Source organism: Hemitrygon akajei, chromosome 12 (genome assembly GCF_048418815.1).
Source record: "Hemitrygon akajei chromosome 12, sHemAka1.3, whole genome shotgun sequence".
Classification (NCBI taxonomy): Eukaryota; Metazoa; Chordata; class Chondrichthyes; order Myliobatiformes; family Dasyatidae; genus Hemitrygon; species Hemitrygon akajei.
This window is the reverse complement of record NC_133135.1, coordinates 106314522-106331929: the sequence shown is the minus strand read 5'-3', so window position 1 is coordinate 106331929 and position 17408 is coordinate 106314522. Positions and strand designations below refer to the sequence as shown.

The window sequence follows — 17408 nt, the reverse complement described above, 5'->3', positions numbered from 1 at the left end:
GAAATCTTCTACTCCTATCAAAGAGTTCTCCAGTACAATAAATTGGCCTTTTAGCATCACAATCTATCTCGTTATGATCTTGCATCTGATTGTCTATGTTAGGGTGTTTTTTTTCGGGTTCAGCACATATAGCAAATAATTTCAATGACTAACTTCAGCCACTAATCTTCAGATCTGAATAAAGACTGTAGATTAAATTGAAAATGCAGCTCTGAATGATGGGTTCCTAAGAGCTACAGTTAATTGGAAGACCAGGCAATGCTGATTTAAAATTAATTTGGGTGACTCATGAGTGTACGAAGCAGGAGGTGTGAAGGCTGTATGTAGATCAAAGGAAGCACTGTGGATGCATTGCAAAAATATGGAATTGTCCTTTGATCTTTAACATATAAAATGTCAAGTAATGTTGGGTCAAGCAGGCCTTGTCCTCCAAAAGGGTCTCAATATACTGCCTGCTGCATCTCGTTTTGTTGAACAAAAATACTATTTGATATCAACCTGCTACTTCTCTATGGTGACTTTGTTCATGCGACACCAGACTACCTGCACTGCACTTTCTCTGTAGCTGTTACACTTTATCCTGCATTCTGTTACTGTTTTACCTTGTTCTACCCCAATGCACTGTGTAATGAATAGAACTGTATGCAAGACAAGCTTTACACTTTATCTTGGTCCATGTGACAATAACAAATGCAATTCCAATATTAAATTTAAAAAAAGGCACCACACGGGGGTTAAGTGTCACACTATAAAGTACATGAAAGATTCAGACTACAGTGCCTGCACGCAACTCAGAAGGACTGGAAGTTTAAAAAACTATCCAGTTACATAGTGCACAGGCTGCCCCTTTACCTTGAAGTAGGAAATAATCGCTTGGGGTTCGTTTCAGAGAGGAAGCTTTCTCGTTGCTCCAATCCACTTCTAGAGCCTCTTTGAGGTGGCAAAAATTCACTGTCTGCATCAAGAAAAACAAGGAAAGCAGAAATCAAGCTCAGGAACATAATGAGACAAATTGATACCTCCAAAAACAGTAAGACATAGGAGCAGAACAAGGCCATTTGGCCCATCGAGTCTACTCTGCCATTCAAACATGGCAGATTCTTTTTGTACCCCTCCTCAGCCCCACTGCCCCGCCTTCTCCCTGTAACTTTTGACACCTCACATCCCTGTTCTCGTATTCTAGATCTCTTGAAATGAATGCTAACATTGCATTTGCCTTCCTCACCACTGACTCTACCTGCAAGTTGACCTTTACAGTGCCTATAAAAAATATTCAGCCTCCTTGGAAGTTTTCATGCTTCATTGTGGATTTAGTTGTATTTAGTAGTTGCACCTTTGGCAGCAGTTACAGCCTTGAGTCTGCGTGGACAGGTCTCCATCAGCTTTGCACATCTGGCCACTGCAAGTTTTTCCCATTCTTCTTTACAAAACTACTCAAGCTCAGTCAGATTGTATGGGGATTATGAATGAGCAGCCCTTTTCAAGTCCAGCCACAAATTACCAAATGGATTGAGGTCTGGTCTCTGACTTGGCCACCCCAGAATATTAACATTGTTGTTTTTAAGCCAGTCCTGTGTAATTTTATACTTGGGAGTCATTGTCTTGCTGGAAAACAAATCTTCTCCCAAGTCAGTTCTCTTGCAGACTGCATCAGGTTTTCCTCCAGGATTTCCCTGTATTTTGCTGCATTCATTTTACCCTCTACCTTCACAAGCCTTCCAGGGGCTGCTGCAGTGAAGCATCTCCACAGCATGATGCAGCCACTACCATGCTTCAGGGCAGGGATGGAGTGTATTTGAAGATGTGCAGTGTTTTGCTTACGCCGAACATAGTGTTTAGTCTGATGGCCAAAAAGCTCAATTTTAGCTTCATCAGACCTCAGAATGTTCTTCCAGCTGACTTCAGAGTCTCCACATGCCGAGATGTGAGCTTTTTATCAACAGTGGGTTTCTCTTTGCCACTCTCCCATAAAGCTGCAACTGGTGAAGCACCCAGACAACAGTTGTTGTTTGCACAGTCTCTCCCATCTCAGCCACTCAAGCCTGTAACTCCTCCAGAGTTGTCACAGGTCTCTTGGTGGCCTCCCTCACTAGTCCCCTTCTTGCACAGTCACTCAGTTTTTGAGGACAGCCTGCTCTAGGCAGATTTACAGCTGTGCCATATTCTTTCCATTCCTTGATGATTGACTTAACTGTACTCCAAACGATATTCAGTGACTTGGAAATTTTCTTGTATCCATCTCCTGACTTGTGCTTTTCAATAACCTTTTCATGGAGTTGCTTGGAGTGTTCTTTTGTCTTCATGGTGTAGATTTTGCCAGGATACTGTCTTACCAACAATTGGACCTTCCAGATACAAGTGTATTTTTCCTACAGTCAATTAAAACACCGTGACTGCACACGGGTGATCCCCATTTAACTAATTATGTGACTTCTGAAACCTACTGGCTGCATCAGTGATGATTTTGTGTTTAATTTTAAAGAGGGAGGGTGAATACTTATGCAATCAATTATTTATTGCTTTATATTTGTAATTAATTTAGATCACTTTGTAGAGATCTGTTTCACTTTGACATGAGTTTTTTTTTCTGTTGATCAGTGCCAAAAAAAAGCCAAATTAATTCTACTGTGATTCAATGTTGTGAAACAATAAAACATGAGAAACTCTATTTCCATCTTTAATATCTTCATTTTTCCCTTTCTGGGTTCTTTTGAGGACTCTGACCTGGAGTTCCACTCTGACTTTGGTTCTTTGTTGGAAAGGGACCTTCTCTCGGGGTTTCACAACCGGCCGCTGTTCGGCACGCCAAGGGCTCAGCCTAAGGGTCCGGGTTGGATTTGGAAGCCTAGGATCTCGGACAGATCAAGGGTTGGTGTCACGGCAGGAGACCTGTGTGTCGTCGGGGGAATCGAAACATCTACGGCTGTGTGCCTGGAGACCCGAGATCTTTGGGCACAGAGCTCGAAAAAAGTGACATAACGGACTTTCAACATCGTAAACCAGCTAGTTGTTTGTTATGTCTCTCTGCTTGCTGGGAAAACAGTGACACCTCTTTCTCCCTTATTAGGGAGAGAGCGCGCCATGGTATGTCGCATACCAGGTGAAATGCGACGTCTTTGGAGTAACTGCAAGTCTGTGTCTTTGCTATTGTTTTGCTCACACTGAGTGTTTAGTGGTGGGTGCCGATGCTTATTTTTGCTTGTGGGGGTAAGGGGATTGTTGCTTTCTGCTGCTTATGCACAGGAGGAAGGAGAGCTGGGGGGGGGGGGTCTTTGGGCATTTAACTGTTGTTCATTCTTTGGGGGTACTTTTTTTGTGGATTTTTGTGAAGAAAAAGCATTTCAGGATGTATATTGTATACATTTCTCTGAAATTAAATTGGACCTTTGAATCTTTGTACTTTCAGGGTGAGGGGCTGAATACTTTCTATAGGCCACGTAGGTTGTTCTGCACAAGGACTCCTAAGTTTCTTTACAGTTCAGATTTTTGGATATCATCTGTGTTTAGAAAATAGTCTGCACATTTATTTCTTCTACCGAAGTGCATGACCATGCATTTTCCAACATTGTTATTTCATTTGTCACTTTCTTGTCCATTCTCCTAATCTGTCTAAGTCCTTCTGCCCAGCCTACCTGTATCCTCAACACTATCTGCCCCCCATCAATTTTCGTATCATCTGCAAACTTGGCAACAAAGCCATCTTTGTTGGACGGGGAACATCATAAAGGACTCCTCCCATCCTGCGCACGGACTGTTTGATCTGCTTCCATCTGGTAGGCGCTTCAGATCCCTCCAGACTAAGACTAATAGGCATTGGAGAAGTTTTTTCCCTACTGCGGTCACTTTGCTGAACAGTTAACTGCCGGTTAACTGTCGGATAACTATTACTTGGATTGCACTACCTGTATGTATAATCTATATTTTCATTTATATTTATCATTATTATTGTTATGAGCAGAGAGGCAACATCTGCTGGAAGTAAATTCCTTGTATGTGCATAGGTACTTGGTGATTAAAGTCTGATTCTGATTCTGATCTATTCCATCATCTAAATCACTGATATACAGCATAAAAAGCAGTCCCAACACCAACCCCTACAGAACACCACTAGTCAGTGGCAGACCACCAGAAAAGGATCCTTTTATTCCCTCTTGCTGCCTCCTACCAATCAGCCAATGTTCTAACCATTTCTGTAACTTTACTGTAAAACCATGGTCTCTTAACTTGGTAAGCAGCCTCATGTGTGGCACTTTGTCAAAGGCAAATATACAACATCCAATGCATTCCCTTTATCTATCCTACTTGTAATCTCCTCAAAGAATTCCAACAAGTTTGTCAGGCAAGGTTTTCCCTTAAGGAAACCATGCTGACTTTGTCCTATCTTTTCCTGTGTCAGCAAATACTCCATAACCTCAGCTTTAACAATCGACTCCAACATCTTCCCAAACATGGAGTTCAGGCTAACTGCTCTACAATTTCCTTTCTCTTGCCTCCCTCCTTTCTTAAAGAGTGAAGTGACATTTGCAATTTTCCAGTCTTCTGGCACCAGGCCAGAGTCCAATGGTTTTTTGAAAGATCATTACTAATGCCTCTATAATCTCTCCTGCCACCTCTTTCAGACCACAAGGATGCAGGTCATCTGGTCCAGGAACCTTATGTACCCTTAAGTGTTTCAGCTTTTTGAGCACCTTCTCCCTCGTAATAGTAACTACACTTACTTCTCTTCCCTCACACTCTTTAACATCTGGCACATTGCTAGTGTCTTCCACAGTGAAGACTGATGCAGAATACTCATTTACTTCATCTACTATCTCCTTGATTCCTATTATTATTTCTCCAGTCTCATTTTCCAGTGGTCCTATAACTACCCTTATCTCTCTTTTATATTTTACATACTTGAAAAAGCTTTTACTAACCACTTGAATATTGTTTGCTAGCTTGCTTTCATACTTCATCTTGTCCCTCCTAATGACTCTTTTAGTTGCTCTCTGTAGGTTTTTAAAAGCTTCCCAATCCTGACTTCCCACTAATTCCCAATCCTGACTTCCCACTCTTTTTCTTTTACATTAGCTTTGACTTCCCTTGTCAGCCACGGTTGTACTATTTTGCCATTTGAGTATTTCTTTGTTTTTGGAATACATCAATCCTGCACCTTCCTCATTTCCTCCCAGAAACTCACGCTCTGCTGTCATCCCTGCCAGCTTTCCTTTCAATTTAATTTGGCCAACTCATCTCTCATACCACAGTAATTTCCTTTACTCCACTGAAATACTGCTATGTCATTACTTTCTCCCTCTCAACTTTCAAGTTGAACTCAATCATATTGTGATCACTGTCTCTTAAGGGTTCTCTCACCTTAAGCTCCCTAATCACCTCCAGTTCATTACGTAACACCCAATCCAGTATAGCTGATCCCCTAGTAGGCTCAACGACAAACTGCTCTAAAAAGCCATCTTGTAGGCATTCAACAAACTCACTCTCTTGAGATCCATCACCAACCTGCACATTGAAATCTCCCATGACTATCATAATGTTGCCCTTTCGATAAGCCTTTTCTATTTCCTGTTGTAATCTGTAGTCCACATCCCAGCTACTGTTGGGAGATCAATATATAACTGCCATCAGGGTCCTTTCACCATTGCAGTTTCTTGACTCAACCCACAAAGATTCAACATCTTCCGATCCTATGGCACATCTTCCTACTGATTTGATGCCTTGTTTTTACCAGCAGAGCCATACCACCCTCTCTGCCTAGCTTCCTATCCCTCCGATATAAGGTGTAACCTTGGACAACCATCCTCCCAACTACAACCATCCTTCGGTCACGATTCAGTGATGGCCACAATATCATACCTGACAATCTGTAATAGTGCAACAAGATCATCCACCTCATTTTTTATACTCTGTGCACTGAGATATAACACTTTTGAGTTAACCACATTTACTACCCTTTTTGACTCTGCATCCCTAATACACAGCTACTCACCCTGCTGACTGCAATTTTGTCCTATCATTTGCCTGCCCTTCCTGACAGTCCAACTGCACGTTATCTTTGCCTTTTCACCATCCATCCATAAGTTATCTTTACAGTCCTCTTCAATATCTGGTCACCACTCTTACCACTGATGTGCATCAAAGCACACAATCATGTCCATGGGCTGAGGATTAACTGAGAATGATCAGAATCAGGTTTAAAATCACCGGCACACGTCGTGATATTTGTTAAGTTTGCAGCAGCACTACAATCTAACACATAATAATAGAGAAAAACCTGTAAATTACAGTAAGTATATCTATTAAATAGTTAAATTAAATAAGTAGTGCAAAAAAATGGATTAAAAAATAGCAAGGTTGTGTTCATGGGTTCAATGTTCATTCAGAAATTGGAAGACAGAGGGGAAGAAGCTGTTCCTGAATCATTGAGTGTGTGCCTTCAGGCTCCTGTACCTCCTTCCTGATGAGAAGAGGACATGTCCTGGATGATGGGGGTCCTGAATGAGGGAGAATGCCTTTTTGAGACACCACTCCTTAAAGATGTCCTTGATGCTATGAAGGCTAGTGCTCACGATGGAGCTGATTAATCTTACAACTCTCTGCAGCTTACTTTGATCCTGTGCCTTTGCCATCCTGACACCAAGTGGTGATGCAGCCAGTTACTGAGGTTACAGAGAAAAAACACGATTTCTGATGCTACAGGTGTGTTTTTCCAATGTTAACTCTGCACTAATTAACACTGGTTAAACACAACTGCAAAGCTGTTAAAATCTTGAACAGTGCAGAAGAGCCTATGCCAGCTGCTAGCACCGACTCCTTGCTGAAAATTGAATAGAGCCAACCAGGTAGGGAAAGTCAACATAAACAGGCACACAAGCCCAGCACTTAAGGGCAATTATGAAGAAAGCACAGCACTTCCTTAAGACTTCAGAGATTTGGCATGACATCTAAAACTCTGCCAAAACATTTATGGTTGTGTAGTAGTGAGTATATTGACTGGCTGCATCTCTGGCCTAATACTGAAATGGTAAAGCCCTCCCTCCAGTTGAGCATATCTATATGAAATGTTGTTACAGGAAAGCAGCATCAGGGACACTTCTCCCCCCCCCCCCCCCCCCCCCCCGCCAACCACCTAGGACATACTCTCCTTCTGCTACTGCAAACAGGAAGAAGGTACAGGAGCCTAAGGATCCTCACCACCAGGTTCAGGAACAGTTATTACCCCCTCAACCATCTTGAACCATAGGGGATAACTTCATTCAACTTCACTTGCCCCATCACCAAAATGCTCTCACAACCAGTGGACTCATTTTCAAGGTCTCTTCATCTCATGTTCTCAATATTTATTATTTATTTATTCTTTCTGTAATTTGCACAGTTAGTTGTCTTCTGCACTCTGGGTGGACATCCAATTTGGGCAGTCTTTCTGTTATTCTGTTATGGTTATTATTCTATGGATTTATTGAGTATGTGCACAAGAAAATGAATCTAAGGGTTGTGTATGATGACATAAATGTACTTTGATAATAAAATTTACTTTGAACTTTGAACAGGTGAAGCTTTGCAAAATGTAGTCCAAAAAAGTGAGGCAACGCAAACACCTAAGAAATTCTTTATACCAATGAGATCACACAATCTCTGCTTTGTTTATAACTAACAATTCTTAAGGTAACCTTCAGCTACAGCAGAGGCTGCTTATTAGAAACGCTCCTGTAAAGGCACAATGCCTTTGAAAGTACTGAACAATTATTTCTCCATGTTTATTTCATTCCTCCACTTGCATAAGAAATTGTAGAGCTGGCAGGATTGGATCTGTATAACTTAAAATCAGTATCTGAGGTGGGGTGGAGATACAGTATATCTCAACCAAAAGAGATGTAAGGGGCTCCTTCCCTCTGCTAGCCTGCAGGTCATCCTTGGGGAAGGTGTAGCACCTGCTTTACCCCCCCCGATCAGGGTCACATGAAGCCATGGGAGCAGGTGGTAGGTGGTGCATATCACAAGTCCTGGTTATGATGCTATGCAGACAAACTCTGAAATGAATCTCAGGGTAGTAGATAATGACGCATATGAATTTTTGGTAATTAATTTACTTTGAATGGTATCAATGATTTAAAGACAAGGGTTTAAATTTATGTTTTTGGGATCCATAAGATGTCAACAGCAAGAATTGAGAGGTACAGTAGGAGCAGAGAGCATGGAACAAACTTTAATAATATATAGGCAGCATATTAGAGGGCAATCTTCATTAGAAGTGTGCAGTTTGCAATGGACCATTTTAATAATTGCTCATCATCATAGCTATAATCTTCTCTGCATGTGCTACAATGTTTGGTCTTAGTTATGTTGATTAAGGAGGATTACTTCTGAATTTTCACAATCAGAATTTGGACAATCCCACAAATGCCAATTAGCTCCAGATAATCCAGCTCGATGATGAAGATCAGCCTAACTCATTTGTGTTAAATAGATTATGTCTCATGAAAACACCCTACAAAGTATTACTTGTCAATTGCTACACTAATACGTTAGGAGTGATAAGACAGGAGTTCCTTAAGGTTGCTATAGCCAGGGGTGGTAATGGGGATAAGCCAGTGGAAAGGTGGGAGCAGATGGCGAGCAGGTGTTCAGTGCTGTCTACCAGCCTGTAGTTCCCTGCTGCCAGTGGAAAGTCCCTGCATTTGAATGGTCTCTCGCTCCAGGCCTCCAGATGACTGTGCTGGAGTCCTTGGTCTTGGGCAAGATTTAATTGACACAGTTTGGACTCTATAGTTCAAAATATGGTGTGTTTCTGGTCGCTCCTTTTTTTGTTGCTATTTTGATTGGCCTGCAGGTAACGAATGACATAGCTCTAGATTGAACTGAACTGAATATGCCTGGACTCTTGATTTGTGTTTTATATTCAGTGCCTTCTGCTCATATTTTTGCTGTTTGTGTGGTTTATTTATTTGTGTGTGTGTGTGTGTGTGTGTGTGTGTGTGTGTGTGTGGGGGGTGATGATTTTCTTTGAATGGGTTCCATGTTTTTTGTTTGTTTTGTGGCTGGCTGCAGGAAGAAGGATCTCAAGAGTTGTATGCTGCATACAATCTTTGCTGAAGAGCCTGTCATGGCTTCCATGCCAGATGGCACAAATTTAATTAAATAAATTCTCCCCATCTCTGAAACATCCTGCAATGCTCCGAGATCTCTGCCCTCCACCAAGTTTCTTTGTTACGCACACCTCAGTTTATCAGTTTATCTGGCTATCAGCCAGAAGTGCTTCAACAGTGGCCCTAAGGTCTGGGATTCACCCCCTACACCTCGCTGCTTCTTTCTTCTTTTCAAACACCCAACATCTTTCACTTTTAGTCGCCTTTCCTGATATTTCTTATACCATTCCAGTTCACGACCAAACATCTGAGGTGCAAAGGGACTTACTTGGGAGTACTTGTGCAAGATTTACTAAAGGTTAATTTGCAGGTTGAGTCGGCAGTGAGGGAGGCAAATGTGATGTTAGCGTTCATTTTGAGGAGGACTAGACTATAAAATAAGGGTGTAACGTTGAGGCTTTATAAAGCACTGCTGAGGCCTCACTTGGAGTATTGTCAGCAGTTTTGGGTCCCTTATCTAAGAAGAGATGTGCTGACATTGGAGAGGATTCAAAGGAGGTTCGCAAAAATGATTCCGGGCTTGAAAGTCATTCAATGGCTCTGGGCCTGTACTCACTGGAATTCAGAAGAATGAGGGGGATCTCATTCAAAACCCATCGAATGCTGAAAGACCTCAATAGAGTGGATGTGGAGAGGATGTTTTATATGCTGGGGCAGACTATGACCAGAGGACATAGCCTCAGAGTAAAGGAATATCCATTTGTAATGGAGATGAGAAGTGATTTCTTTAGCCAGAGAGTAATGAATCTGTGGGATTCACACCTCTGGCTGACTCTGCCCATGCTCACGTGTGGAGAATCATATTCGTGGAGGGCCAGCAGAACTGAACTAACCTAGCATTTATTAGAGAAAGGTAGCAACACTGGGTATCCTTCAGAAGGCTGCAGTTTATGAGCATCTTAAACATGCATTTATCCCTGTACATTGTGAGTGCAATGGTTACCTGATTTGCTTTGGAAATTTAAGCTAGATGATTGAGGGGAGACTTGATAGAGGTATACAAAATTACGAGGAGTCTGGATAGGATAAATGCAAACAGACTTTTTCCACTGAGGTTGGGTGGGACAACAACTAGAGGTCATGGGTTAAGGGTGAAAGATGAAAAGTTGAAGGGGAACATGAGGGAAACTTCTTCACTCAGAGGGTATGAGCTGCCAGCGTGTGGCGCTTGCAATGTTTAAGAGAAGTTTGGATAGGTACATGATTCGTGGGGTTATGGTCCGGGAGCAACTCGATGGGGGTAGGTAGTTTAAATGGCTTGGCACAGACTAGATGGGTCAAAAGGCCCGTTTCTGTGCTGTACTTTTCTCTGACTCTATAACACTGTAGCATCTCCCTCTGCAGCGAAAAGAAAAACAAAGTGAAAAGGAAATACATAGCGTTAATCTCAAGGCTATAATCTCATTGAGTCCTGAGCCCCCTTCGTACACAGAACGTTATCTGATCTCAATAAAATTCCACATTCTTGGAAAAGTTAGGTCTGACAAAGATATGGAAAACATGGGTACTCTGAAAGTCGATGTAGGGTACAAAGGTAGTCTAAGAGCAGAATTCTTTGGACTTAAAGTCACTATTTGTGTTCAATAGGAAACCAAGGAGCCTGTAACCCAATCTGGCTGTTGTGAGCTTTGCTGTTTGCTATTTAGGTCATCGTTTTAATCTCTCAATCAGATGCTGTGCTCTAACCATCACTGTGGGTCTATTATTGTTCAACTCCAGAGTCCTTCAGCCTTCAGCCTGAATCTTTGGACTTATTTTCTTAGGAATACAGCTTTAAAAGTTATTTAATGGCAATGTTTTGTATCTAAATGAATTCGTATCAGAAGCAAGTCTCAATGGAATCAGTTCATTTCAGTACTCCCAAACACAATGGACAGCCCAATCAGTTCTTTATTTTTCAGCATGCATTCATCACAATAAATACAATTATAAGGCAAGTGTTCCTTAAGGTTTGTTATAGCTGTGGGTGGTAATGGGGATAAGCTCCCACTACCTATTAAATGCTCCTAATGACATGCGCCTCAAACAGCCTCTGACAACCAAGTCCAGCTCCTGGCCTTCACATGTGGCTTAGCTACTAAGCCTGGCAGAACAGCTGCTATTGACAGGGGAAGGGGCAAAGGCAGGTTACTGGCTCCCTAAAACCAGTTGCTTTGGGCAGATAGGGCTCCTCAATGTGCCAATATTTACAAAATTACATGTACAAGCAAACACAATGATAGCTCTGTACTTATTCTTGTCCAGCGTGTGAACTCCTGGCAGTCCCTATCTCTCCCTCTTACTGAGGGCAAAGGCATTTTTATTTGGCACTATGACATACCATCTTTAATTACCCCCAAAGCTAGCTTCAGACTACACACGAATCAGAATAAGATGCACCCCACAATGAGCTACAGTCATATTACAAAATAAACAGAAGTATCTACCTTAAATACAATATACAAACAACATGTACACAACCCCATTACTAAAGAAGTGATTCAGCTTGACTTGTCCATGCGACTGTGCTGTCCAGTGAGCTAGTCCCATCAGGCTACAGACCTCTAGACCCTTCCTCCATATGCACATATCTAGATCACTTTTAAATGTTATTAATGTGCCCACTTCAGTCATTATTCCTGACAGCTCATTCCACTTTTCATGTGCAGAAGTTGCCGCTAATATCCCTTTTAAATCTCTTGTGTCTGATCTTTAACGCATGTCTGACTCTTGGGTTAATAAGTTTGCTGATGACACAAAGGTTGGAGGTGTTGTGGATAGTGTGGAGGGCTGTCAGAGGTTACAACGGGACATTGATAGGATGCAAAACTGGGCTGAGAAGTGGAAGATGGAGTTCAACCCAGATAAGTGTGAAGTGGTTCATTTTGGTAGGTCAAATATGATGGCAGAATATAGTATTAATGGTAAGACTCTTGGCAGTGTGGAAGATCAGAGGGATCTTGGTGTCTGAGTCCATAGGACGCTCAAAGCAGCTGCCCAGGTTGTCTCTGTGGTTAAGAAGGCATACGGTGCATTGGCTTTCATCAATCATGGGATTGAGTTAAGAGCCGAGAGTTAATGTTGCAGCTATATAGGACCCTGGTCAGACCCCACTTGGAGTACTGTGCTCAGTTCTGGTCACCTCACTATCGGAAGGATGTGGAAACCATAAAAAGGGTGCAGAGGAGATTTACAAAGATGTTGCCTGGATTGGGGAGCATACCTTATGAAAACAGGTTGAGTGAACTTGGCCTTTTCTCCTTGGAGCGACAGAGGATGAGTGTTAACTTGATAGGGGTGTACAAGATGATGAGAGGCATTGATTGTGTGGAGAGTCAGAGGCTTTTTCCCAGGGCTGAAATGGTTGCCACAAGAGGACACAGGTTTAAGGTGCTGGGGAGTAGGTACAGCGGAGATGTCAGAGGTAAGTTTTTAATGCAGAGAGTGGTGAGTGTGTTGAATGGGCTGCCGGCAATGGTGGTGGAGGTGGATACGATAGGGTCTTTTAAGAGATTTTTGGATAGGCACATGGAGCTTAGTAAAATAGAGGGCTATGGGTAAGCCTAATAATTTCTAAGGTAGGGACATGTTCGGCACAACTTTGTGGGCCAAAGGGCCTGTGTTGTGCTGTAGGTTTTCTATGTTACTATGTTTCTTTTTAGCACCTCATTCCAACGTGCCTTCAATCTGGTCCCTGCCCATCATTATCCTATTACATACCCTATATCAGGAGTTACCAAACCTTTTTAATCCATGGATCAATACCATTGAGCAAGTAGTCAGTGGACTCCTGCTTTATACAAGTAAGCCCTCAATCTCCTACATTCTAAGGAATAAACACAACCTCTTCACCCAAGTCCAGTCAATATCCAGGTAAATCTCTGCACTCTCTCTCTCTAGTTTAATAACATTTTTCCCTAAAGCAAGACAAGCAGATCTATATGCAATACTCAAAGTTGGCCCCACCAACATCCCAAACTGCAGTATAACCTCTCAGAACTGATGAAGGCCGGCGTGTTCTTAAATCCCCTAACAGTTTACAATGCACAATTGAAATGCAACTAGCTTATTTTTTGGGATGAGTGAGGAAGCCAGAGCACCCACGCAGTTACAGGAGAAGATGCAAACCCACCACTAAGAGAAGCACAGGTTGGGAGTGAACCTGAGTTGTTGGAGCCCTGAGGTAGCATCTCTGTGTATCATCCCTTTGCTGCCCATCGGACAACGTAGAACAGTGCATCACTGGAACACTCGACCCATACATTATGCTGAACTAATTAGATTAGTAGTTAAGTACCTAACTAAACTAATCCCTTCTGCCTACACATCAGTACCCCTCCATTCTCTCCCTACCTGAGAACCTCTATCAAACTTGTCTTCACAGGGTATTTCTGATACCCACCACTCTGTCTAAAAAAGAATCCTTGCCCCATATCTAGGTTGGCTCACCATCCAGGCCATGATCTCTTCTCACTATCATCGGGAAAGGTGGTACAGACACCTTAAGGTCCCAGATCACACTGGTATGAATAATATCACTCACCTCAATGAGCCTCAGGTCCCACACCACCAGGTTCAGGAACAGTTATTACCCCACAACCATCAGGCTCCTGAACCGGTGTGGATAACTTCACTCACCACAATGAGCCTCAGGTCCCACACCACCAGGTTCAGGAACAGTTATTACCCCACAACCATCAGACTTCTGAACCAGTGTGGATAACTTCACTCACCACAATGAGCCTCAGGTCCCACACCACCAGGTTCAGGAACAGTTATTACCCCACAACCATCAGGCTCCTGAACTAGTGTGGATAACTTCACTCACCACAATGAGCCTCAGGTCCTACACCACCAGGTTCAGGAACAGTTATTACCCCACAACCATCAGGCTCCTGAACCAGTGTGGATAACTTCACTCACCACAATGAGCCTCAGGTCCCACATCACCAGGTTCAGGAACAGTTATTACCCCACAACCATCAGGCTCCTGAACCAGTGTGGATAACCTCACTCACCACAATGAGCCTCAGGTCCCACACCACCAGGTTCAGGAACAGTTATTACCCCAGAACCATCAGGCTCCTGAACCGGTGTGGATAACTTCACTCACCACAATGAGCCTCAGGTCCCACACCACCAGGTTCAGGAACAGTTATTACCCCACAACCATCAGGCTCCTGAACCGGTGTGGATAACTTCACTCACCACAATGAGCCTCAGGTCCCACACCACCAGGTTCAGGAACAGTTATTACCCCACAACCATCAGGCTCCTGAACCGGTGTGGATAACTTCACTCACCACAACTCTGAACTGATTTCACAATCTACAGGTTCACTTTACAAGGATCTACAACTCATGTTCTCAGTGTCATATATTTACTTATTATAATCATTATTATTTGCTTTTATTTGTATTTGCATAGTTTGTCTTCTTTTGCACCTTGGTCAATCTTTGTGTGTAGTTTTACCCTGATTCTATAGTATTTCTTCATTCTACTGTGAATGCCTGCAAGATAAACTCAGGGTAGTATTTGGTGACATGTATGTACTTTGATTACAGGACAATTAACAATGACCAATTAACCTACTAACTGGTACGTCTTTGAACTGTGGGAGGAAACCCATGGGTTCATAGGGGAGAATGTACAAACTCCTTACAGGCAGCAGTGGGAATTTACTTTGAACTTTGAAGCCTACTAGGCTTTCTAAGTTTAAAAGTTCAAAGTAAATTTATTATCAAAGTACATATATGTCACCATATACAACTCTGAATTCATTTTCTTGTGGGCATACTCAATAAATACAGAACAGATTTAATACAGATACAGAACACAATATGGATGTTCAACCAGTGAGCAAAAGATAACGATTCTGTGCAAATACAAAAAGAAAGAAATAATAATAATAAATAAGCAATAAATATTGAGAACATGAGATGAAAAGTCTTTGAAAATGAGTTCATAGCTTGTGGGAATATTTCAATGATGAAGTAAGTGAAGTTGAATGGTTATCCCTTTGGTTCAGGAGCCTGATGGTGCAGGGTTCTTGAACTGGTCTTGAACCTGGTGGTGTGAGTCCTGAGACTCCTGTACCTTTTCCCTGATGGCAGCAGCAAGAAGAGAGCATGATCTGGGTGGTGGGGATCCCTGATGATGGGTGTTGTTTTCTTGTGATAACGTTTTATGAGGGGAGGGCTTTATCTGTGACGGGCTGGGTCAAATTCAGGACCTTTTGTAGTAGGATTTTCTGTTCAAGGGGATTGGTACTTCCATAACAGGCCACGATGCAGCCAGTCAATATACTGTCCATGACACATCTACAGAAGTCTGTCAAAGTTTTAGATGTCATGCCGAATCTTTCTAAGGAAGTAGAGGTGCTGACGTGCTTTCTTTGTAATTGCATTTACGTGCAGGGCCTCTGAAACAATAACATCGAGGAATTTAAAGTTCCCTTTGATCTCCCACTGAAGACTGGCCAGTGGACCTCCAGTTTCTTCCTACAACAGCCCTTGGTGTTGCTGACATTGAGAAGCGGTTGTTGTGGTACCACTCAGCCAGATTTGCAATCTCCTTCCTTTAAGCTGATTCATCACCACCTTTGATTCAGCCTACCACAGGGGTGTTGTCAGCAAACTTCAATCTGGCATTGGAGCTGTGCTTAACCACACAGTCATAAGCAAGTACAGCAGGGGGTAAGAACGCTCCCCTGTGCTGATGGAGGTTACGGAGGAGATGTTGTTGCCAATCTGAACTGACAGGAAATCCAGAGTCCAATTCCGCATTCCTCATGGACCTCTGTTTTCCTTAACACCTTGTGTACTTGGTGATTCGACATGTGATTTATGCCCAATATATCTGTGGCTAAGGCAGTCACGGGTAGTTAGCCACTCAGAATGCTGCAACAAAGCAAAGGTGTTCTGCCTAAACCCTCATCCTCCATTTCCCACAGCTGCCAAATGCTATATAGCATTTGACGTTGCAGTGTTTGCCGAGCTTGCAATAGGTTGCAGATGTTTCATCAGCGGTTGAGGTGACATCCCCAGTGCACAGTTATCGGTGTTTCTCTCGGGGGGGGGGGGGGGGGAGCCCCTGTTTGCTTGCCTCGGTCAGTTGACCTATTGGTTCGCGTTTCTTTGGCGCTTAGGGGTTCACAGATAGTGTCTACTTCAGCGTTTGTTTACGGAGTTTTCAGAAGAGAACTTCGTTTCTAAAACATTTCATGTCTGCTCCAGAAACTCCGTGGTGCCCTTCTCGGTCTTGAAGTATCGAGAAGGCGACACGGTACACGGTAGCAGCGGCCTTTCGGATCTGGCGCTACTTTAATTTAGTTTTTTAATTTAATTTTAAGGCACAATTAGAGTTTAGTGCAATGGATAACAGAGTGACTATCTATCATTGCCAGATACTGCTACAATACAGAGATCGCCCAAAAGCAAACCTTCATGAAAATCTGCTGGTTAGACTGTGCGACCTCGGCTTGCTGAGGGAATTGGGCCTGCAGTCCTCAGAGTCACCTGATGCCGGTGGCTGGAGTTAGGGACGTTGAAAGCGGTGTGCGAGGAAGCGGAAGCAAGGTGACCGGGCAGGAGTCCGTGCCAGGAAAAAAGTAAGCCCTAGCTGGCCCTTCTGTCCATTCTGCTCTCCAATGTCTGCTTGCTGAGGAAATTGGGCCTGCAGTCCTCAGTTGCCTCATGCCGGTGGCCGGAGGTGGGGACATCGTAAGTGGTGTGCGAGGAGTCTGTGCCAGGAAAAAAGCAAGCTCTAGCCGGTCGGCTCACTCATCCTTTCTGCTCTCGAATGGACATTAAATTGGACTACATCTGTGGCAACAAAATACTCTGCGGGAGTACAGAAACGGTCAAAATCCCAGACGCCGCCATTCAGCTGTTTTATTCTACCCTCTCCTGTGCCTATTGTCTTGTTTATTATTTGTTGTGATGCCTGCACTATTCTGTGTACTTTATTCAGTCCTGGGTCGGTCTGTAGTCTAGTGTAGTTTTCGTGTTGGTTTACGTAGTTCAGTGTAGCTTTTGTATTGTTCATGTAGCACCATGGTCCTGAAAAACGTTGTCTCATTTTTACTGTGTACTGTACCAGCAGTTATGGTCGAAATGACAATAAAAAGTGACTTGACTTGACTTGAGATCAGCGACAGTGGAGCATGTCTTCAAACCGCCAGTTTATGTTCCTGTAAACAAGGTGAGAGTTGACCTCCTGTCTGGTCAATGTAGTTCTTGTTGCAGTCTCCACAGGTGATCCTGTACACCACATTGCTCTTGTCAG

General features: G+C 43.0%; 1 protein-coding gene across 1 annotated transcript in view; it reads right to left on the bottom strand.

Moving 5' to 3' along the window:
* Window positions 1–17408, bottom strand: part of sae1 (SUMO1 activating enzyme subunit 1) — a 211947-nt gene that overhangs the window by 88050 nt on the left and 106489 nt on the right. Inside the window, exon 6 of the mRNA XM_073063786.1 lies at window positions 853–955. Within this exon, the coding sequence (XP_072919887.1) occupies window positions 853–955 (103 nt within the window). The remainder of the gene's footprint in view (window positions 1–852; window positions 956–17408) is intronic.